The sequence below is a fragment of the Rhinopithecus roxellana genome, chromosome 9 (assembly GCF_007565055.1).
Source record: "Rhinopithecus roxellana isolate Shanxi Qingling chromosome 9, ASM756505v1, whole genome shotgun sequence".
Lineage (NCBI taxonomy): Eukaryota > Metazoa > Chordata > Mammalia > Primates > Cercopithecidae > Rhinopithecus > Rhinopithecus roxellana.
The window spans coordinates 24140865-24165045 of NC_044557.1; the positions used below are offsets into that span (position 1 = coordinate 24140865).

The following is a 24181-nucleotide window of genomic DNA, read 5'->3' on the forward strand; positions in this document are numbered from 1 at the left end:
GAACAGTTCACAACAGTTCACAATAGCGTTCACACTCCTATGAGAATCTAATGCTGCCACCGATCTGACAGGAGGCAGAGCTCAGGCAGTAATGTGAGCAATGGGGAGTGGCTATAAATACAGATGAAGCTTCAATCACTTGCCTGCCACTCACCTCCTGTTGTTTGGTCCAGTTCCTAACAGGCCATGGATCAGTACTGGGGGTCAGAGACCCCTAGGTTATACCATATAGCCTAGGTGTGTAGTAGGCTAGACCATCCAGCTTTGTGTAAGGCCACTCTATGATGTTCATACAATGACAAAATAGCCTAACAATGCATCTTTCAGAATGTGTCCCCATATTAAGTGACACATGACTGTACCTTCCATTAGGCCCCACCTCCCAACACTGCTGCACTGAGGATTAAGTTTCCAACATTTGAACTTTAGGGGACACATTCAAAGCATACCAGCCTCCTTTTCCAAGTTCTCATGGAATTGATGAATCCAGTATAGATGAATCAACAGACTGGATGTATATCAGTGAAGTCTTCCTGTGGTTTGCTTTATGAAACTACATGGATAGAAAAAGGCCAAGGTGTCTCTACTAAAAAAAAAAAAACTACAAAAAACTAGCCGGGCGAGGTAGCGGGCGCCTGTAGTCCCAGCTACTCGGGAGGCTGAGGCAGGAGAATGGCATAAACCCGGGAGGCGGAGCTTGCAGTGAGCTGAGATTCGGCCACTGCACTCCAGCCTAGGCGACAGAGCGAGACTCCGTCTCAAAAAAAAAAAAAGAAAAAGGCCAAGGTTGGATTGTCCCCTTTGGAGAAGTTTAACTACTGGAGTGGATCACTAAACCTGGGACACATATTAAAGCCACTGGCTGACTGTTGATCACAACAACTGTCTACAGATTAAGAAGGAGGCCAGCGCAGCTTAGTAGCTGCTATGATTCAGAAGGATGGGGCTGCACTATGAGGGTAGATTATTCAGAATAATGGGTTGACAGGCCAGACCAGCACTATGGGAGGCTGAGGTAGGAGGATCACTTGAGGCAAAAGTTCAAGACCAGCCTGGCCAACATGGCAAATCCCCATCTGTACTAAAAATACAAAAAAAAAAAAAAAAAGCTGGACATGGTGGCGCATGCCTATAATCTGAGCTATTTGGGAGTCTGAGGCGTGAGAATCGCTTGAACCCAGGAGGCAGAGGTTGCAGTGAGCCGACATGGCACCACTGTACTCCAGTCTGGGTGACAGAGTGAGACTGTGTCTCAAAAAAAGAAAAAACTAAATAATATGCTGACAGATTACCTGAGTTCTCGTGACACTTCCTAGGTAATGATGTCATTTCAATCTATAAATAATGAAGGCTATAGTTTCTTGCTGCTCTTAGAAAGGCTAATGCTATAGCTTTCTGCTAAACATTTTCTTATTAAGCTTTGCCAGCATCCTGAGTTGGTTTTCACGGCTTAGCTTACCCTCCTCTTAGGGATTTCTTAATCACCAAACTCTCAGACACTATTTTCAAACAAATGAATGAGGCCCCCTGGGGACCTGAAAGAGCTGCCAAACCTCTCAGAGTGATTTGGCTGATGAAAGTGGGAGGCCAGAGGTCAGGAGGCATGTGCCTACTGGGCGCTGTTGCCATGGGTTACTGAGCTCTAGTACTTGGTCCACAGAATTTAGTTCACTTGTCCAGGGTTACTTCCTGCAAGACAGAGACAGCTGGCCCCATCCTTGCATTCATAAGGATAGGCACAATTCGTCAAAATACTATTCTATACTTGGGAGGTAGATATGGGAGGATTGCTTGAACCCAGGAGTTCAAGGCTGCAGTGAGCTCTGATTGTGCCACTGCATGCCAGCCTAGATGACAGAGACCCTGTCTCAAAAAAATATATATACACACACACATACAGTCTCTCTCTCTCTCTCTCTCTCTCTCTCTCTCTCTCTATATATATATATATATATATATATGCATTCTGTAGAGAATGATTCATTCTCATATATATATATATATTCTGCTTGGGCCAATAAACAGGCCGGAACAAGACAGAAAGCAGGGGTAACCTGAGGGTTACTTCTAGGTCAAGCAAGAGAAGGAAAACATCAAACCCAGATCTGGAAGTGAGGTTAGAGCACATTAATGAGAGGATATTCCAGAAGGGTAGTCACTGAATTTTTTTAAAAGAGAGGGTGGGGTGTTAATAAGCAGGTACTACCATTCATGTGGCAAAGGGAATTCAGGAGCAATGGGCAGCATCTTGGAAGAAACAGAATGGGTAATGAAGGGTAGGGAAACTGTTGCCAAATGGGAGGGAGCAGCAGGGGCAGGAGTTGGGAAGTGAACAAGTTAAGACCTAACAAAAGAAACAGAACTGGAAGGAGACACCTCCTCTCTGTTCTCTGCCCATCTTGGATCCGGGCTGCGCTCTGGGCAGACAGATGGCTCCGGTCTACATCTTTGGCTCCAACTTCTTTCCTTAGATCAATTCCCACAAATCACTTTCTACTGTCCAGAGAAATGTTCTTTCTACTACTGTCCAGAGAAATGAATCATTCTCTACAGAACGCAAATAGAAAAAGAAGGAAGCAGACATTCTGGTTTAACCAGAGGAGTAGAATTACCCCTGGCCATCAGTGGGGAGATAGATTTGGAGGCCAGATTGCATTTCAAAAGGCTTTGTTAACCAAGTTCTTTTTTAAATTTAACATTCCTTCATGAGCGTTTCCCTAATCATGAAGAATAGTCACTTAAAAAAATTACGGGGCTGGACACGGTGGTTCATGGCTGTAATCTCAGCACTTTGGAAGGCCAAGGAGACTGGATTGCTTGAGCTCACGAATTTGAGACCAACCTGGGCAACATGGCAAAACCCTGTCTGTATAAAAAATACAAAAAATTAGCCAGACATGGTTGTGCGCTCCTGTAGTCCCAGCTACTTGGGAGGCTGAGGTGGGAGGATTGCTTGAGCCCAGGAGGCAGAGGTTGCGGTGAGCCGAGATCATGCCACTGCACTCCAGCCTGGGTGACAGAGCCAGACCCTGTTTCAAAAAAAAAAAAAAAGTACTGAAGTGTAACATATATATGGACACACATCTAAAGTGTACCTCTCAAAGGATTTTCATCAATTGCACACACCCATAGACAGCTGCCCAGAAGTGACCATATAAAAATCACTCTTTTTTTTCTCTTTTTGAGACAGAGTCTGAAACTATTTTTTGAGACCGAGTCTCTTTGACTATTCCCAACTCTGGGAAACCCCGTTTATCTACTTTGTCTCCTCTGGGCTACTGAGTATGGTGAGAGAAAGTATAGAGCCCTTCCGGGTAAGGTCACTACAAGTTTTGGGTTTGTGTGTGTGTGTTTTTTAATACAGATGGCATCTCCCTATGTCGCCCCGGCAGGTCTCAAACTCGAGGGCTCAAGAGCTCCTCCTGCTTCAGCCTCCCAAAGTGCTGGGATTACAGACGTGAGCCACTGTGCCCCACCAAGGCCACTACAAATCCTTGCCATCTCTGTTCATCAAGACCCTCACCACTTGTCGTGTTATGTTCTGAGTGCTAAGATTGGGCGTGTTGTTTGCCATCAGTGACATTGACCTATAACTTTCTAAGTTATCTATAACTTCTAACTTAGTATTATCTTTGTGAAGTTTTAACAATTAAAAGTGTATTAGTCTGTTCTTGTAGTGCTATAAAGAACTACCTGAGGCCGGGAGTGGTGGCTCACACCTGTAATCCCAGCACTTCAGGAGGCCAAGGTGGATGGATCACTTGAGGTCAGGAGTTCAAGAGTAGCCTGGCCAACATGGTGAAACCCCATCTCTACTAAAAATACAAAAATTAGCTGGGCATGGTGGCGTGTGCCTGTAGTCCCAGCTACTTGGGAGGCTGAGGCAGAAGAATCATTTGAACCTGGGAGGCAGAGGTTGCAATGAGCTGAGATCACACCACTGCACTCCAGCCTGGGTGACAGAGCAAGACCCTGTCTCCCACAAAAAAGAAAAAAAAGAAAAAAAAGAAAAAAAGAACTACCTGAGACTGGGTAATCAATAAAGAAAAGAAGTTTAATTGGCTCACAGTTTCACAGGCTGTACAGGAAGCATGGCTGGGGAGGCCTCAGGCAACTTAAAATCCTGGCAGAGGCCGGGCGCGGTGGCTCAAGCCTGTAATCCCAGCACTTTGGGAGGCCGAGGCGGGCGGATCACGAGGTCAGGAGATCGAGACCATCCTGGCTAACACGGTGAAACCCCGTGTCTACCAAAAAATACAAAAAACTAGCCGGGCGAGGTGGCGGGCGCCTGTAGTCCCAGCTACTCGGGAGGCTGAGGCAGGAGAATGGCGTGAACCCAGGAGGCAGAGCTTGCAGTGAGCTGAGATCTGGCCACTGCACTCCAGCTTGGGCGACAGAGCGAGACTCCGTCTCAAAAAAAAAAAAAAAAATCTGGCAGAAGGTGAAGAGGCAGGAGGCACGCTTTACATGGCTGGAGCAGGAGGAAGAGAAAGAGCAGGAAGGTACTACACACTTTTATGAACAACCAGATCTTGTGAGAACTCACTCACTATTATGAGAACAGCAAGGGGGAAATCCACCCCCATGATTTAATCACCTCCCACCAGGCCCCTCTTCCAGCACTGGGGATTACAATTCGATGTGAGATTTGGGTGGGGACACAGACCCAAACCACATCAAAAAGCTTATTTGCAATTTTACATTTTGAAAAGGGTGAGAAGGATTGGTTTGGAATACTCAAGCTGAGATACCTGTACAATGTTTCATATGGTGGGATAGATGTCATAGATGTCACCCTAGATAAGCAGATGGTTTTACACAGTACACAAATAAAGAGGCTTTTTCTTTTTTTTTTTTTTTTTTGGAACAAGAATGTGTCTCTTTTAGTGAGTACTGGAGTAAAATAGAATTACTACACCAAACCCAATTTTCATCACTGCCATTGCTTAGAAGCAGGGTAAGTTTTATAAGTAAGTTAAAGTTGATTGAAGAAAAATGGTAATTACATAACAGTACAGGTGACCTGCAGATGTGGCAGTAATTTGTAAGTGCTAGTTAAATGATATTGCTACTGCATAATTTGGAAGTCCTGATACTTTTCTCTTGTGTATTTTAAATTCTAACAGGAAGAAACAGAGGGAGTTATTTAGGATATGCCAAGAAAAAAAAGAATCAAACCCACCCTCAAAGTCATATTAAAGTAGTGTTTACTTCCTGTTATTGATCTCTTTGTAAGACATGTTTATGAGTCAGCTTTGTATTTAACAATTATGCAAATAGTTATCATGTGGGTTTTTAGTTTATTAACGTATCTCTGGGAATAATATCAGCCATTTATTTTTAGGACAATTTTTTTTCAAATTTTCAAAAAAAAATTTTTTTTTTTTGAGAGAGAGTCTTGCTCTGTTGCCCAGGCTGGAGTGTGCAACCTCCACACCCCGGATTCAAGCAATTCTCCTGCCTCAGCCTCCCAAGTAGCTGGGACTATAGGCACCCGCCACCATGTCCGGCTAATTTTTGTATTTTTAGTAGAGACGGGGTTTCACCATATTGGCCAGGCTGGTCTTGAACTCCTGACTTTCTGATCTGCCCACCTTGGCCTCCCAAAGTGCTGGGATTACAGATGTGAGCCACCGCACCCGGCCCAAAAATGTTTTTTAGCATATGGGGCCTTCCTCTGTCATCCAGGCTGGGGTGCAGTGGCACAATCACACCTCACTGCAGCCTCGAACTCCTGGACTCAAGAGATCCTTCTCAGCCTCCAGAGGAGCTAGGTCTTTAGGTGCATACATCAAGCCCACCCAAATATACATATACATACACACACACACACACACACACACACACATATATATATTTTGAGACAAGGTCTTGCTCTGTTGCCCAACCTGGTCTCAAACTCCTGGCCTCAAGCAATCCTTCCACCTCAGCCTTGCAAAGTGCTGGGATTACAGGTATGAACCACTGCACCTGGCCCAAATTTTCAAATTTAGAAAATAATTTTCAAACTTAATAATGGATATGAGTCTGTAGTCCATATAACAAACCAATGTGATAATGAGTTAGGTTTTGTTTTGGTTTTGTGTTGCTAAAGTTCCCATTCCAGGATCAGGTGGGCCAGCTGAACACTCAGTTTTGGGGTGTCTATATGTAGAGCGTTTGCCATCTCATTCACAGCACCTTGTGTTTTTATGTATCACTTTACTTAATCTTTGCTTCCCCATCTAGACTGTAAACCTTGTGGGAAGAAACCACGTATTTTTCCCTTTCGTATCCTCAGTACCAGCAGAATAGCTTGCTAAAGGAGATACACAAATTCCTACTTCAAGTCACTGGGTATATTCATCTAAAACTTTAGAAAAATTTTTATTATGGAAAAGTTCAGATGTACGCATTATTGATGCATCATCTGGCACTTTCTAAACTGTTTCATGGGTGTATAAGATGAAAGCCAGGGAAAGATGTCACTTACATTTGTGCTTTCTCTTCACCAATAGCAAAAGCAGAATACAGTACACCATGGGAAAGACACTGTTGTACGAATTACAGAGCAACCAGAGAGAGGAGAGGCTCCTGACCTCCACAGCCAGCATGATGTAGGCAATGATCAACTGGGTGTGGGCCCAGGTGAGGGTTCTGTAGAACAGCCTCATGGGCCAGGATCTGATAAACTCATTGGCAAAGGAGTGAATCAGGTAGTCAGCTTCCACCATCACGGCCCAGCAAAGGAAACCAAACACCTGTCCTGGATGGAGTCCGTGCCACCAGGCAGAGAAGGCAAATGTCTGCAACAACGGCCACACCCTGCTGTGCTGGAATACAAGCCGTCGGAGCCATCGAGCTGTGCTTTGGTTCCACTTTCTTGCAAACACAGATATCCTGTGGGTTCTTTCCAGGGTCCAGATGTCCGCATCGGGGACATATCCCTCCTCTCCAGGGCTCTGACCAAGCTCAGACCCAAAGCCCGCTGCGTGGAGGAGGGAGTCATCCAGGATCCAGTGGGAGTAGTAGGTGAGCTTAAAAAGCCCAGCTGTGGTCCACACAACATAGATGCACTCAAATTGCTGGCAATCGGTCAGTCCTGCTCCTGCATCCACCATCCTGCTCACTGCCACGTTTATGCATTCTAGTCCAAGAATCTGCAGACCCCTCCAGCTCAGAGCCCAGAAAGAGTGCCTGGGATACAAAGCACTGGACCCTTGAACACAAGCCTGAAATCGCTGGAAGGAGCACAGAGAGCCTCCTAGGAGAGCAGGGAAAAAGAGCAAGTAGCTGAAATAGGGCAGTGCCTTACACACAACCTCAGACAAAGAGCTCCTGCTCCTGATGCCTCCAGATGCTGCCTCCACTTTCCCCTCACAAATGTCCAGAGAGAGGGACGTGACCCTCTGGGTCAAGAGCATGAGAGAAGAAAGAGTGATGCAGAACCTGCAAGACAATTTTTTTAAAACATAAAAACACTCTGTATTTATTCTCTTTCTATTATTCCAGTCTGTCATACATGATCTCACAGGAAATACACAGGTCTGTATAGCTAAGATTAATCTCATGACCTGCAGGACCCCACAAAAAATAAATCTTAAAATAAATCAATCTTATTTATTTTTTATAGAGATGGGGTCTTACTATGTTGCCCAGGCTGACCTCAAACTCCTGGGCTTAAGCAACCTGTCAGTCTCGGCCTCCCAAAGTGCTGGGATTACACTTTGGGAGTGTAAACTGGGATTACAGGTATGAGCCACCACCCCCAGCAATATTTACAGATCTTAAATATACAGTGGAGCTTAAGTCTAGACTAATATACCCCAAACTTTTAAGAGTAGTTACCTCTAGGGAATGAGATTAGCATAAGAAGATCTTTCACTTTTTGCTTTGTTTGAATTTTTTGTAATGATCATGTGTTTTTTATAAATAAGTATATGTATATCTGTAGGAATATGTACGTATATTGCATATATATATATATATATATATATATATATATATATATTTTTTTTTTTTTTTTTTTTTTTTTTTTTTTTGAGACGGAGTCTCGCTCTGTCGCCCAGGCTGGAGTGCAGTGGCCGGATCTCAGCTCACTGCAAGCTCCGCCTCCCAGGTTTACGCCATTCTCCTGCCTCAGCCTCCAGAGTAGCTGGGACTACAGGCGCCCGCCACCTCGCCCGGCTAGATTTTTGTATTTTTTTAGTAGAGACGGGGTTTCACCGTGTTAGCCAGGATGGTCTCGATCTCCTGACCTCGTGATCCGCCCGTCTCGGCCTCCCAAAGTGCTGGATTATAGGCTTGAGCCACCGCGCCCGGCCTTGTTTGTTTTAAAGAAAAAAAGATGCACACATTTACACTCATGTTCAACTTGAGAAGCTTCCCAGGGATCTCAGAGATCCATTCCATCTTCTATCCTGAAATCTGCCATCCTGAATAGGAGAATTTGCCTGGGAAATTTTACTTTAACAGCTGAAGACTCTTGAATTAATTCAGAACCACACACTATTCCAATTTGAAAGCTGTGGGAATAAAAATGGAATCATGGCTGGGTGCAGTGGGTCATGCCTGTAATCCCATCACTTTGGGAGGCTGACATGGGTGGAACCCTTGAGCCCAGGAGCTCAAGGCTGCAGTGAGTTATGATTGCACCACTGCACTCCAGCCTAGGCATCCAAGTGAGACCCTGTCTCAAAAAAAAAAGAAAAAGCAAACGAAAAAGAAAAAAAAAAAAAAAACGAAATCACTTGTGTTAAAAAGCAAAACAAAACAAAACAATTCTGACAAACAGAGCCAGGGAAAGGTATGAAGAGAGGGTTCTCAATGCTTGTATGTCAGATAACAAAAACTACCACAAAAGACTGCAAAAACCACAACCTTGCACAAAAACCATTGCAACCCTACCCAAAAAAATACTTTTGTGAGGTCACCTGCCCAGCCACTGCCTGCCGAACCACAGACTGGCATCACCCTTGTCATTGATCCTGTATTCAAGGATAATGATTTCAACACAATTATATAATCCTCCTTATTTTTCTCTTAAAACACTTTCTCTTACTGGCTGGGTGTGGTGGCTCACACCTGTAATCCCAGCACTTTGGGAGGCCGAGGCAGATGGATCACAAGGTCAAGAGATCGAGACCATCCTGGCCAATACGGTGAAACCCCATCTCTACTAAAAATACAAAAATTAGCTGGGCTTTGTGGTGCGTGCCTGTAGTCCCAGCTACTCAGGAGGCTGAGGCAGGAGAATCACTGGAACCTGGGAGGCAGAGGTTGCAGTGAGCTGAGATTGTGTCACTGCATGCCAGCCTGGTGACAGAGCGAGACTCCATCTCAAAAAAACCAACCAAACAAACAAACAAAAACTTTGTCTTCCTTTACCTACCTGAATACACATACTATGGCACACATATTCCCACTGTAATGCCCAATCCCTAAATACGTATCATTTTCTTTTTTTATTTTTTATTTTTGGAGAAGGAGTCTCACTCTGCGGCCCAGGCTGGAGTGCAGTGGTGCAATCTCAGCCCACTGCAACCTTTGCTGCCTCCTGGGTTCAAGCGACTCTCCTGCTTCAGCCTCCTGAGTAGCTGGAATTACAGGTGCACGCCACCACGCCCAGCTAATTTTTGTATTTTTAGTAGAGACAGGGTTTCGCCATGTCTGCCAGGCTGATCTTGAACTCCTGATCTCAGGTGATCCACCTGCCTTGGCCTCCCAAAGTGCTAGAATTACAGGTGTGAGCCACTGCTCTCAGCCATAAGCATTGTTTTCTTTTCTTTTCTTTTCCTTTCTTTTTTCTTGCTTTGTTTTTCCTAAGACATGGTCTCACTCTATCACCCAGGCTGGAGTGCAGTGGCACCATCTTGGCTCACTGCAACCACTGCCTCCCAGACTCAGGTGATCCTCCCCTCTCTCCCTCCTGAGAAGCTGGGACTACAGACATGTGCTACCACACCTAGTTAATTTCTGTGGTTTTTTTTTTTTTTTGTAGAGACAGGATTTCGCTATGTTGGCCAGGCTGGTCTCAAACTCCTAGGCTCAAGTGATCCACCTGCCTCAGTCTCCCAAAGGGCTGGGATTATAGGTGTGAGCCACCACCCCCAGCCCCATCATTTTCTTTTAGGGAGCCTCTTTCTGTTTGTTATTTAGGGTGACATCAGGCAGGATCAAGTAAATGGGGAAATTAAACATTAGTCAGAGATGCAAATAAGAGAATGATGAGGAACATTGTGGGAAATGTTGATTATGATATTTCCAAGAAAGGCCTACAACAATTAGGATCCGAGACTTGGGAGAAATTTGCCATCGAGGAAACAAAAACTCGGTAGTGAAGAAAAGATAGGAAGGTGAAGATTTTAAATACAAACCGGGTCCTGGCTGTAAGACTTTGTCTAATGTGGGATTTGTACTAAGGAATGGATCACAGTGTGTGCTGAGCCATTAGCAATTTGAAATATGGTCTTAACCAATCACCTGAGCTCTTACTGCTTCCCCATCAAAGATTCTGCTGGCAAGATCATTGAGGAGAACAGCGAATGAAAATTAGGCTGGGTACAGTGGCTCACGCCTGTAATCCCAGCACTTTGGGAGGCTGAGGTGAGGTGGGCTGATCACTTGATCCCAAGAGTTTGAGACCAGCCTGGGCAACATGGCAAAACCCCATTTCTACAAAAAAATATGAAAAATTAGCCCTATGTGGTGGCGCATGCCTGTGGTCCCAGCTACTGAGGAGGCTGAGGTGGGAGGATTGCTTGAGCCTGGGAGGTCGAGGCTGCAGTGAGCCATGAGCATGCCACTGCACTCCAGCCTGGGCAACAGAGCAAGACCCTGTCTCAAAAAAAAAAAAAAAAAGGAAAGAAAATTACAATGACACACTCTACAGTCAGAAACGCTGTCCTGTGCAGAGAAAACAACAGTCTTCCAGCTGCTGCTGTCTCCATCCATCTGTCTGAAGATTTAAGAAAAACTGACCTGCTTACTTGACTGATTCTCACTGGAAGCAAGGTAGCCTCCAAATGCCACCAAACTCTGCTCACTCGCTCTCTTTTATGGACTGAACGTGTCCCCAAAATTCCTATGCTAATGGCCTGACCCCAGTACCTCAGAATGCGGCTGTATGTGGAGTTAGGGTCTTTGAAGATGTGATTAAGGTTAAATGAGGTCATTAGGATGGCACTAATCTAATATGCACAGAGTCCTTATGAGAACAATTAGGACACCGATGCATGCACAGACAGAAGAGTGACCATCACACGGACACAGGGGGACACTGCCACCTGCAAGCCATGAGAATGGCCTCAGAAGAACCCAGCCCTGCTGACGCCATCATCAGTGACTTTCAGCCTCCAGAACTGTGAGGAAATGAATTTCTGTTATTTGAGTCACCCAGTCTGTGGCACCGTGTGATGGCAGCAGCCCTGCTCGACTAGCAGAGTCCCCCATTCCAGGTCTGCTCCAGCCTCCCTCACATCCAGCCAGCTCCTGTTCAACTTGCCCTCCCAGCCTCATCAGGCCCCAGCTCCCTACTGAAATCCTGATTCACTCCATCCCATTTGGTACTTCCTACACCCCACCCACCTGCCATCTTGCCTTTTTCTTAGAGCAGCCAACCTGAAGCTTTTGGTGAAAATAGTCTATTTTTTTTTTTTTTTTTTTTTTTTTTTGAGACAGTGTCTCCCTCTGTCACCCAGGCTGGAGTGCAGTGATGCAATCTCCTGTCTCAGCCTCCCGAGTAGCTGGGATTCCAGGCATCCGCCACTATGCCCAGCCAATTTTTGTATTTTTAGCAGATATGGGGTTTCGCCATGTTGGCCAGGCTGGTCTTGAACTCCTGGCCTCAAGTGATCTGCCCACCTCGGCCTCCCAAAATGTTGGGATTACGGGAGTGAGCCACTGTGCCCGGCTGAAAATAGTCTTCATAGGAAAAAAAAAAAAATTCTGGGTATAGTCAGGATGGCAAAGCAAGTGAACCAACCACAGGCTAGAATCAGATAGGTGACCACCTGGAGCATCACAGCCTCTGCACCGAGTGACCCTGAAGCCAATTGTGATCACCAGAGAGAGCCAGGAACATGAGATCTGCAGATCACAAAGCAATGTTTCCCCTCATCTCACGGATCTTGCTGATTCATGACAACACTTCTCTAGACTGTAATTAGCTCTTGATTTCTGTTTTCTAGATGGGGTGCCTACTCTTCTTCAGCAAGATGGGAACAGCTGAGTCTGAAGGAAGAGAAACACTGACACAGCAGCTGCCTCTCCCAGCAGCCACCATGGGAAGATTGACACCTGCAAGCGGAGTGTCCACTCAACCCGTGCTGAGGCTGGTAGACAGTGCTGAGTCACTTCTGGGCAGGCCTGCTCTGTGGGCTCTAGGATTCCTGCTTTGCCCTCCCTCTCAGGCACAATGACAACTACTGCTCAGTGCCAAACACTGCACCAGGTAGGCAACACGTGGCAGCGATGATTAGCCACAGAATCACATTTATATTCATTCTAATGAAACTGCCATTGCAAAATTATAAATGAGACAGTGAAAGATGTCTGACCTAACCAACTCCATCTTGCTGCTAACCTCCAAGCTGTCCTTGTTCATTCCTGGGACTCATTTTGTGGGGAACTTAGTTTATAGCTTATAGTTTAAAACAAAGACGATCACAGCCTTTTCCCAGAACAAACCCCTTCTTGCCTGGAAACTAGACTGCCTTTGCAGGACTAACAATTAGCCAAAAGATTAGAAATTATGGTTTAGGAGTCATGCAGCTGGAGATGACAAGGTTCTGACCCTCCCCAAATTGCTCCTGGGGATAACATTACTATTCTAAGGCCTGAGATCAGTGCTTGAGATATTTTGCAGACCCTGCCCTTGATGGGTCAGCTGGCACCACCCAGATCGATAAACTGGCTCATCTGGTCTTGTGGCCCCCACCCAGGATCTGACTCAGTACAAGAAGACAGCTCCGACTCCCTATGATTTCATCTCCAACCCAACCAATCAGCACTCTCAACTCACTGGCCTCCCACTACCCACCAAATTATCCTTAAATACTCTGATCCCCAAATGCTCGGGGAAGCTGATTATGACGACCCTGAATGCTTGGAGTAATAATAAAACTCCTGTCTCCCGCATAGCCAGTTCTCTGGGAATTACTCTTTCTCTGTTGCAATTCCCCTGTCTGTCTAGGCAGTGGAGAAGGTGAACCCATTGGGCGGTTAATTAACATTCATGACAATCTTGCAACACACTATTGTTAGCTCCATGTCTTTTTCCAGAAAAAGATATGAGTCTGAAAGAGGTAAAATGACTTGCTCAAGGTCACACTGGTCAAATGTGGAAGAATCAGGATTCCAACCCCAACACCCAGGTTCTCTCTGCTACCGCCATGGTACAAGCAAACCGCGGGAGGACTGAGCATGACCAATGAACAGGCTGCTTACCTCACGGAAGGAGGCTCATGCAGATAATACTCAGTGTAGTGCAGACCCAGGTGACACAAGGTCTGCCAGCTCATCTGAAAGCAGAAGGTCCACCTGTGGACTTGCTGCGGGGCCAGGGAATAGAGGAGAGCCACGGAGCAGACAGCAGGGGTGAAGATGAGCACGGCATAGGGACCCATGGCAGCCACAGCCAGGGCACCTCCTCCAGCCAGGAGAAAGAGGTACCTGAAAGAGAAGGGACACCCTGGGGAGAATGACTCAGAACCACACAGCAAAGGAATCACTGCAGATGTCACTCCAGGGAACCCTATCTGAGTAGACCCCACACAACACCTACAGTAGCCGTGCTGTTAGCACTCTGGGGCCTTCCTTTTGTTCTTCAGAAGGAAACAATCACAGGAGAAAGAGCCAGGGTAAATTTGTAAACTTCCGCCTTGGAGACAAATCTTCTTAATCTTCTTTTTTTTTTTTTTTTTTTTTAGACAGGGTCTCTTTCTGTCACCCAGGGTGAGTACAGAGTTACAATCATGGCCTTGACCTCCTGGGCTCCAGTGATCCTCCCACCTGGGATGGACTAAAGGTATGCACCACCATGCCTGTTAACTTTTTATTTTTTTAGAGATGGGGTCTTGGTGTGTTGCCCAGTCTCAAACGCCTGGCCTCAAGCAATCCTCCTGCCTTGGCCTCCCAAAGTGCTAGGATTACAGGCATGAGCCACATCCCTGGCCTGGAGACAAATCTCAATTCCTGCCTTAGTGGCCCTGGAACCTCTCTCTTTGATGCCCACCATTCAAGCGATTCCCACCCAAGGTATTCCACCACCTGCCCCTGACAGTCCTGGAAGTCTGGCTAGCAAGGACATCTTTGAAATCTCCTGGTACGTTGTCTGACTGAAACGTGCTGTGAACCTAGTGTAAAGGATCTCGAAGAACGTCCAAGACATCCTCTCAAGATGAGCGCCTTCCTTTTCACCAGGTTGCGCTACCCGGAAGCATTCCAGAGGCTGACAGAGAAAGGAGACTCAATACTTCCCTTTGAAAAGTGAAAACTCAGAAAAATCTTTATATCCACCCTTCATCCTCACTACTGCACCTTAAGATCTTATGAGTTAGGATTTTGTTTTATTAAAGTTTATACAGTTTAGGCCAGGCACAGTGGCTCACACTTGTAATCTCAGCACTTTGGGAGTCCAAGGAGGGAAGATCACTAGAGGCCAGAGTTTGAGAGCAGCCTGGGCAATATAGCAAGATCTCATCTCTACAAAAAAAATTTTTAATAGCCATGCATGGTGGCACACCTGTAGTCCTAGCTACTCAGCATTCTGAGCGGGCAGGATCACTTGAGCCCAGGAGTTAGAGGCTACACTTGAGCCATGATCGCACCATTGCACTCCGGTTTGGGTAACAGTGCAAGATCTTGTCTCTAAAAAAACCCAAAAGGTTGTTACAGTTTATTATATCCTGTCATGAAAAATCGGCACAATCACCGCAGATGAAGTCATTGCAGAATCTTTTTTTCTTTTTTTTAGACGGAGTCTCACTCTCTTGCCTGGGCTGGAGTGCAGTGGTGCGACCTTGGCTCACTGCAACCTCTGTCTCCCGGGTTCAAGCGATCCTCCTGCCTCAGCCTCTGGAGTAGCTGGGATTACAGGCACCTGCCACTATGCCTGGCTAATTTTTGCATTTTTAGTAGAGACGGGGTTTTGCCATGTTGGCCAGGCTGCTCTTTAACTCTTGGCCTCAGTCTTAGACACTGTCTCAAACTCCTGGTACAGTGTTAGACACTGTACTTAAGGTGATCTGCCCACCTTGGCCTCCCAAAGTCCTGGGGTTATAGGCGTGAGTCACCGCGCCCGGCCATTGCAGAATCTGGACTCCTTTTTGACAGCACCAACACTGGCTTTTGGGGCCCCCTGACTTTCTTCATTCTGTCCTTGCATTCCTTTTGCTGTTTTCTTGGTGTCTTTTTCTCTCATCTGGGCTATGTCTTACAAGATTATGCTTGGGTTCACTTTTTTTTTTGCATAATCCAGGGAATCATAAATCATGCCAATTATCTTGCTACAACAAAATGCGGTCAGAATCTAAATACAAAGATGATCTCCATCTTGTATATCATGTCCAGGAGATCTTGTACATTTTGGCTAGTTTTTCCCAAATTTCTTTCTCAGTACTGTTGCCTTCCCAGAGTGAAGGATGACCACGACCGTATGTTTCCACCGAAGTTGTCAGTTGATTATGAACTCCTTTGTCTGGATAGCTGCTGTGTCTTTCATCACAGTGGCCAATTTTCAGGTGGCCAGGGAGGAAAAGAGCAGTGTTTGTCTTGTTTTTAAGACAGGGTCCCTGTTGCCCAGGCTGGAGTGCAGTGACACGATCATGACTCACTGCAGCCTTGACCTCCCCAGCTCAAGAAATCCTCCCACCTCAGCCTCCCTAGTAGCTGGGACTATCGGCACACACCACCATACCTGGCTAATTTTTAAAATATTTTTTGTAGATATGGAGATTTGCCGTGTTGCCCAGGCTGGTCTCGAACTCCCAGACTCATGCAATCCTCCTGCCTTGGCTTCCCAAAGTCTTGGGATTACAGGCGTGAGCCAGGGTGCCTGGCCAGTGTTTTTTTAATGTTGTAAAATACCCACATTGATGAAATGGTTTGTGAATCATGCCTCTCTCAGAAGCCAAGGAGATGTGGATCTGCAGAGGCCTGGGAAGGTTCACATTATGCACACTTGGTTCTTCCTTCTGCATTATATGGAGGCTTGTTGTTTTTTTTTTTTTTTTTTTTTTGAGACGGAGTCTTGCTCTGCCACCCAGGCTGGAGTGCAGTGGCCGGATCTCAGCTCACTGCAAGCTCCGCCTCCCGGGTTTACGCCATTCTCCTGCCTCAGCCTCCCCAGTAGCTGGGACTACAGGCGCCTGCCTCGTCGCCCGGCTAGTTTTTTGTATTTTTAAGTAGAGACAGGGTTTCACCGTATTAGCCAGGATGGTCTCGATCTCCTGACCTCGTGATCCGCCCGTCTCGGCCTCCCAAAGTGCTGGGATTACAGGCTTGAGCCACCGCGCCCGGCCCCTGGAGGCTTGTTTTTTAATTGGTGCCAAATTAATAAAGTTGAATGAAGGGGTCAGAAAAAGTGTGGAATAGCTGGGCGTGGTGGCTCATGCTTGTAATCCCAGCACTTTGGGAGGCTGAGGCGGGCAGATCACTTGAAGTCAGGAGTTCAAGGCCAGCCTGGCTAACATGGTGAAACCCTGTTTCTACTAAAAATACCAAAAAAAAATTAGTAGGGCGCGGTGGCGGGCCCCTGTAATCCCAGCTACTCCAGAGGCTGAGGCAGGAGAATCGCTTGAACTCGGGAGGCAGAGGTTGCAGTGAGCTGAGATCACACTGCTGCACTCCAGCCTGGGTAATAGAGAGAGACTCCGTCTCCAAAAAAAAAAAAAAAAAAAAAAAAAAAAAAAAAAAAAAAAGAGAAAAAGAGAAAAAAAAAAGAAAAGAAAAAAGGACTGACTGGTCAGGGAAAGCGAGTCAAAGAAGCTTAGAATTTCTCTACCAACTCAGAACCAGGAAACACCATTGCAAGGCAAATGTGTGTTACGGCTCTGGGCACAGTGCCAGGCACAGGTTAGCAAGAACCACTTTTTTTCTTGGGGGAGAACGTTAAGTGTCTCAGTGTGAAAGCATCTATTACTCAAAAGTCTGGGCCATTTCTGTGCTTCTCTTTGAGCCTGTGCTTGGGGTGACTTCCCCACTTAACGCCCCAGTTAACACTGTGGTCCTTCACTTCCCTGCTATGGGAAAACAATAGGGGGAACATTTATCCTTTACACAGCAACCCTCCCACCCAGAGGCAACTCCCTAGAAGTTTTATAAATATTAAATTGTCTGTACATGGACAATGTAGAATGTGTGACTTTGCGATTGCTTGTTTCATTCTAGGCATTGTGCTAATAATCCTTTATGAGAAATATACTTATTTAATATTTAAAATAACCCCATGAGATAGGCATTATGTTTTCTGTTTTATAGATAAGAAGAGGGCATTTGGGTGAAGTATATTCACATACACAAGGACACTTAGTTAGGTGAGGGAGTTAGGACTCAACAGGCTGAATCCAGAGTGAGAAGTCTTTTTTATTTTATTTTTATTTTTTTGACAGGCTGAATCCAAAGTGAGAAGTCTTTTTTATTTTATTTTTATTTTTATTTTATTATTGTTTTATTTTTATTTTATTTATTTCCAGTCTCGCCCTGCTGCCCAGGCTGGAGTGCAGTGGCATGATCACGACTTACTACAACCTCAACCTCCTGGGCTCAAGGGATCCTCCTGCCTCAGGCTCCTAAGTAGCTGGGATTACAGGCATGTACCATCACACTTGGCTAATTTTTTGTACTTTTCATAGAGACAGGGGTTTTGTCATATTGCCCAGGCAGGTCTCAAATGCCTGGGCTCAAGCTATCCACTTGCCTCAGCCTCCCAATTACTAGGATTACAGGTGTGAGCCACTGCATCCAGCCAGAAACTGAGCAATCTTCACCCTAAGGTAACTCCATGAGGATTAATCCTAATTTTTGCACTCACGTTTCTTTATTGTTTTGAGATTCTTTCTTAAAAGGAAACTTCTTTACAGCTGTTCCCCAAGTCCAATCTCCATAAGTGAAGTTAAGGGCCATCAGACAGTCGTGAACACGTGATCATACTATTGTTTAATCAAATTCCACAATCCTAACTGATCTAGATACAGCTATATTTTATTTAAGAAACCCAATATAATCAACCCAAATGTCCATCAGTGACAGACTGGATTAAGAAAATGTGGCACATATACACCACGGAATACTATGCAGCCATAAAAAAGGATGAGTTTGCGTCCTTTGTAGGGACATGGATGCAGCTGGAAACCATCATTCTCAGCAAATTATCACGAGAACAGAAAACCAAACACCGCATGTTCTCACTCATAGTTGGGAACTGAACAATGAGATCACTTGGACTCGGGAAGGGGAACATCACACACCGGGGACTATTATGGGGAGGGGGGGGGGGAGGGATTGCATTGGGTCTTATACCCGATGTAAATGACAAATTGATGGGTGCTGATGAGTTGATGGGTGCAGCACACCAACATGGCACAAGTATACGTATGTAACAAACCTGCACGTTGTGCACATGTACCCTAGAACTTAAAGTATAATAATAATAAAAAAAGAAAGAAACCCAATATATGAAAATCCTAATTCCCAAAATAAGTGAATTATTAGGAAGTGGCCCTTTGACAACAGATTTTCACTTTACGAAAGGACATTCCACAAAACCTTGTTAAAAATAGGGACTGTCAGGGGGAAAGGGTTGAAAAACTTACTGTTGGGTACTGTGCTCACTACCTGGGTGATGGGATCAATCGTACACCAAACTTCAGCATCATACAATATACCCATGTAACAAACCTACCCATATACCCCCTGAATCTAAAATAAAAGTTGGGATTATTTTTTAAAATGTATTTCAAATTAGCTGGGCATGGTCGTGCGCACCTGTAGTCCCAGCTACTGGGAAGGCTGAGGCAAGAGAATCCCTTGAGCCCAGGAGGTGGAGGTTGCAATGAGCCAAGATCATGCCATTGCACTCCAGCTTGGGTGACAGAGAGAGACTCTGTCTCCAAAAATACATATAAGTAAATAAAATTAAAGATGTATTTGCAACTTTTCAATTTAACAGAAAATCATGTAGCCACGTTAACAATACACTTGCCATTTCTGTTCTACATTCAGTTAAGTTCTTGCCTTTTGTCTATGTTAAAAAAATAAAATCTTACATGAACAATCTAAAAAGATAGGTACTGTCTCTAATGTGTTGAGGTTATTTGATATTAAAAAAATTATTAAAATCAAGTCATCACATCTCTAGTGACAATAATTTTTGAACTTCAAATGATCATATAGCTAATCTAACAAGATTCATTTTGACTTATTTCATTTCTCTGAGAATTCATATAAAGGCACTTTAAAAATCACATTTAGTTATGATAAAACTTATACTGATGTAACTTTGTGTAAAATGTAATTTGATCGAAAACAATAAAATTCCATAAAATTAGGTCTATTCAAGAATATCTGAGATCTATGGTTGACAGAGATATATCCATTTGGAGAATTCCTGTACCATTGCAACAACTGTCTCTCCTGAGAGTTTATTTTCATACACTTGCCATTTAACGTGAACCCAGCAAACCTTACGTCAGTGCAGACAGGGTGTGAATTTCCAATTTAGTTTTACTCTATTACACATACTCATTATCAAGCAATCAATAATCAGTGACAGTGAGAGTAAGTTAAAAACAATTGTAATTAATGTATTGTAATCTTTACATCTGCAGTCTACTCTGCTTTTTGCCCTACTATAGTATTTCTGGCTTTTTCTTTCTTTCTTTTTTTTTTTTTTTTTTTGTAGAGGCTTGCTCCATTGCCCAGGCTGGAGTGCAATGGCGCAATCTCGGCTCACTGCAACCTCCACCTCCTGGGCTTAAGCGAGTCTCCTGCCTCAGCCTCCTGAGGAGCTGGAACTATAGGCGTGAGCCACCATGCCTGGCTAATTTTTTTGTATTTGTGGTAGAGACAAGGTTTCGCTATGTTGGCCAGGCAGGTCTCGAACTCCTGGCCTCAAGTAATCTGCCCGCCTCAGCCTCCCAAAGTGCAGGGATTACAGGCGTGAGCCGCCGCGCCCGGTCACTATCATATTTCTGGATATAAGAGTAAAAATAGCCATCCAGCCTACCTGGCACGAGTGGAGAATGAATCCATGATGCAGAGATAATTGAACAGAAATGCAAAGGGAAATGCAGCCCCCTGGTAAAATGATACAGGATGGAGAAAGAACAGCCGAAGCCACTCCATTAGGAACCAGAATAAAAAAGCCTGTCTTTTCCAGTGTCCTTAAGTGATGCCTTCCTCCAAGAGTAATCTCAACCAGGCTCTCTGGTCTTTTTATCTGGTTTAGTGGGGCTAGGGTGAGCAAAAGGCAAACAAAAGCTCTGGAGATAAGCAGAATAAAAACTGGCTTTCTGATTGAGGAACTGCACTATGGAAACCAAAACACATTTTGGGGTAACATTAATCATGATATGCACTGAAAACATTGCTTTTGGGAGTTGTGGCTTTGTTTCATTGACATAGCATACTATTTGCCTTTCCAGTTGTCACGCTGTCATATTTTCTTCACTAAGTTAATGAAAAATCTCATTTCCCAACTATGGACAGACAACTCTGTGGACTGAAAAGGGGAAACAAGAATGTGACCAGGAGGAAAGGAAGCAGGTTATTTTCTTTTTCTTTTTTTGAGATAGGGTCTGGCTCTGTCACCCAGGCTGGAGTGCAGTAGTGCAATGTCAGCTTACTGCAACCTCCACCTCCCCAACTCAAGTGACCCTCCCACCTCAGCCTCCTGAGAAGCTGGGGCTATAGGCATGTGCCACCATGCCCGGCTAATTTTTATATTTTTTGTAGCGATGAGGTTTTGCCATGTCGGCAAATCTTATTGATTGGGGAACTTTGAGCAAGTCACATCACCTCTCTGGGACTAAGCTTCACCTTAAAATTAGACATAATTATGCCTGTCTCAACAGAACCGTTATGAAAATCAGATAAAGCATGTAAAAGCATGGCATATAAAGCTGGCTGATTGAATGTAGCTGAAGGTAAAGTGATTCAATAATTAACATTACGAGCATTATTGGGCTACCATTTTATGACACTCTTTGCTAAGCACTACAAATATGGGAATGAGTAAGACGTAGTCCTGCACTCATGTGGCTCTCAGTCTACTAGAGAAACAGAAATGGAAATAAATACCTTTGTTAAAGAACTGTAGGTACACTGGTGTACAGAAGGGGATAAATAAATAATCACCTGCAGACATACAGAATCAAAAAGGATTTTGGAAGAGTGGAAATGCTGAAGTTGGCTCTCTATGAAAGGATGTTTCCAAACAGATGGGTTGCTTATTCTAGGCCACAGAAGGCACAAAGTCTTAGGCAACAGTAAAACAGTTAATGGGAATGCCGAGAGTAGTTTGGTTAGACCCTAACCCAGCAGTGCTAGAGGAATTAAAGACACACACACAGAAATATAGAGTGTGGAGTGGGAAATCAGGGGTCTCACAGCCTTCAGAGTTGAGAGCCTCGGACAGAGATTTACCCACATATTTATTGACAGCAAGCCAGTGTTAAGCATTGTTTCTATAGATTACAGATTAACTAAAAGTATTCCTTATGGGAAATAAAGGGATGGGACCTGGCTAGTTATCTGCAGCAGGAGCATGTCCTTAAGGCACAGATCACTCATGCTATTGTTTGTGGTTTAAGAACACCTTTAAACGGTTTTCCGCCCTGGGTGGGCCAGGTGTTCCTTGCCCTCATTCTGGTAAACCCACAACCTTCCAGCATGGGCATCATGGCCATCATGAACATGTCATAGTGCTGCAGAGATTTTGTTTATGGCCAGTTTTGGAGCCAGTTTATGGCCAGATTTTGGGGGCCTATTCCCAACATGTCCCCCTTCTTTGATTTGCAAAGCAACAAAAGCAAAGGCAGCTTTGTCACGGTGAGCTACTTCTTGCAGGAGTTGGGATCTGCATATGCAGACTACACAAAGACACATAACACAGATTAAAAGCACAATCATCATTGAAATCACAGAGCTTCCAAGTGTTTTTATCCATTTTAGTGGGTTACTAGCTGCTAATCTGTCTGTAGCTCCTTTAAGCACTCCAGTTCCTGGCATTAACGTCAGGTGTGCCTGGGATGCTTTAAATATTTGTTCTTTTAATTTTGCAATATCCGAAGTCAAGTTTGTAGAGTGTCCTTCTAGATGCTTTTTTTATTCTTTCCCAAATTTTGATCTTATTAAGAGTATTAATAGTTTCCACAAATCCTTATGTTTAGCTCCTACAGCGGGCCATATCATTTGAGGTTGAGGTGCCACTATATCGCCATGGTTCCAGATAATAGGAACTCTTGCCATACTTCTTACCATTTCTACCATCTGACCATTTTGTTCAGACCAGCTGAATATAGTGTGGCTGTGGCATGCAGACTGAGAGGTGCAATTTAAGCTAAACATCCCCTTAGGGGACCAATTAATAATGATTCCATAGGAATCGTTGCACAGCACCTCTGCCTGTTCTGCAATGCAGTCTTCCCAAACGAGTATGTTCATTATTTCTGGCCAGGTCCAATTCTGTTTACAAATAGGTTTTTGAGGGCAGTATGCCTCAATTCAATTATAGGAGCAGATTTATTATGGTAAATACTGAGGTCAGAAAGCCTGTGTAACTGTGTCGTAGGGTGATTACATCCAGGCATTATTGCCAGCCAGGATTGATAAATATGCCTAATAAGTATAATTGTTCTCTTGTCAGCCCTTGTTGAAGGAATACTCACAGCAATGGTGATCACCGCGATCATAGCTACCATTCAATTACTCATTGTGACTGGTTGTCCCGCTTTCCTCAGACTTTCTTCCACCAGCTGTGACAGCTTCTTGATCTGTCCCCAGGTGGGTGACTGTGTTTGGGGGGTGTTGCTCATGACAGTTGGGGTTCTCCTCAGCATCAGTCTTGAGATGGGTGCAACCGGGGGGTCCTCAGGATCCTCCCAGAATCCCTTCCTCGGCATCTGGCTCATGATAAGGTTTCAGGTGTCTTGATGGTATCCAAATCGGCTGTTGATTCAGTCCTGGAGAAACACAAGCATAACCTCGACCCCAAGTTATTATTTTAAGGTTGTATAACCGAATTAATGGCTCTTGAGTCAGTTAACATTCTCCATTTACCTGATTTTTTCTTAATTACGAAAACTGGAGAATTCTAAGGGGAAAATGTTGGAGCTATGTGCCCGTTTTCTAGTTGTTCAGTAACTAATTCCTCTAAAGCCTCCAGTTTTTCTTTACTTAGCGGCCATTGTTTTATCCAAATTGGCTTATCTGTTAACCATTTTAAAGGTATAGGTTCTGGAGGCTTTTAACAATGGCCGCCCTCAAAAACGATATCCTAAACCTTGGTGGGAACTTTGTCTTTCTGCTTGAAGTGGTTCCTTTAAAGCTTGCAAATTTTTTCCTAGTCCCATACCAGGGACATACCCATTTCATGCATCATATGTTGACTTTAAGGGCTATACAATTGTTCAGGAATTAGAACTTGTGCTCCCCATTGCTGTAACAAATCTCTTCCCCATAGACTTATAGGTAGAGAAGTTATAATTGGTTGAATAGTCCCAGGTTGTCCATCAGGCCCTTCACAGTGCAAAATATAACTACTTTGACATACTTCAGGGGCTTTACCAACTCCAACTATGTTAAATTGAGCGTGTTGATTGGCCATGCGGAAGGCCAGTGCTGTACAGAAATGATTGAAATGTCCGCCTCTGTATCTACCAAACCTTTAAATTTCTTTCCTGAATAGTTATTTCACAGGTAGGACGTTTATCAGTAATTTGATTTACCCAGTAAGCTGCTTTATCTTGTTTATTTGTGCTTCCAAATCCTCCTGTTCATTTAATTTCACTTTTCCCCTTTCCCACGTATGGCACAATCAGGAGTTGTGCTATGCGCTCTCTTGGCTCTGCTTTCCAGGGAGCAGAAGTAGAAATAACAATTTGAATTTCCCCATTATAATCTGAATCAGTGACTCCTGTTAGTACTTGTACCCCTTTTAAATTTAAACTAGACCTTCCTATAAGTAATCCCATCGTCCCCCCTC

At 44.5% G+C, this 24181-nt stretch overlaps 2 protein-coding genes across 2 annotated transcripts in view; one reads left to right on the top strand and one right to left on the bottom strand.

Moving 5' to 3' along the window:
* Positions 1-13240, top strand: part of LEPROTL1 (leptin receptor overlapping transcript like 1) — a 45870-nt gene extending 32630 nt beyond the window's left edge. Inside the window, exon 4 of the mRNA XM_010370889.2 lies at positions 12168-13240. Within this exon, the coding sequence (XP_010369191.1) occupies positions 12168-12398 (231 nt within the window). The 3' untranslated portion in view covers positions 12399-13240. The remainder of the gene's footprint in view (positions 1-12167) is intronic.
* Positions 6193-20405, bottom strand: MBOAT4 (membrane bound O-acyltransferase domain containing 4). The gene is made up of 3 exons (XM_010370892.2): positions 20204-20405; positions 13426-13650; positions 6193-7428 (listed from the first exon to the last, which is right to left on the bottom strand). The coding sequence occupies exons 1-3, from the start codon at positions 20320-20322 to the stop codon at positions 6465-6467; spliced, it is 1308 nt and encodes a 435-aa protein (XP_010369194.1). The 5' UTR covers positions 20323-20405; the 3' UTR covers positions 6193-6464.
* Positions 20406-24181: the final 3776 nt, after the last annotated feature.

Excerpts from the sequence above, each read along its gene's own strand:
- MBOAT4 (XM_010370892.2), bottom strand. The coding sequence starts at position 20,322 with ATGGAGTGGCTTCGGCTGTTCTTTCTCCATCCTGTATCATTTTACCAG. Across the intron at positions 13,651-20,203 it reads TCATTCTCCACTCGTGCCAG|GTACCTCTTTCTCCTGGCTG; the intron begins GTAGGCTGGATG and ends CTTCTCTTTCAG. Across the intron at positions 7,429-13,425 it reads CATGAGCCTCCTTCCGTGAG|GTTCTGCATCACTCTTTCTT; the intron begins GTAAGCAGCCTG and ends ATTGTCTTGCAG.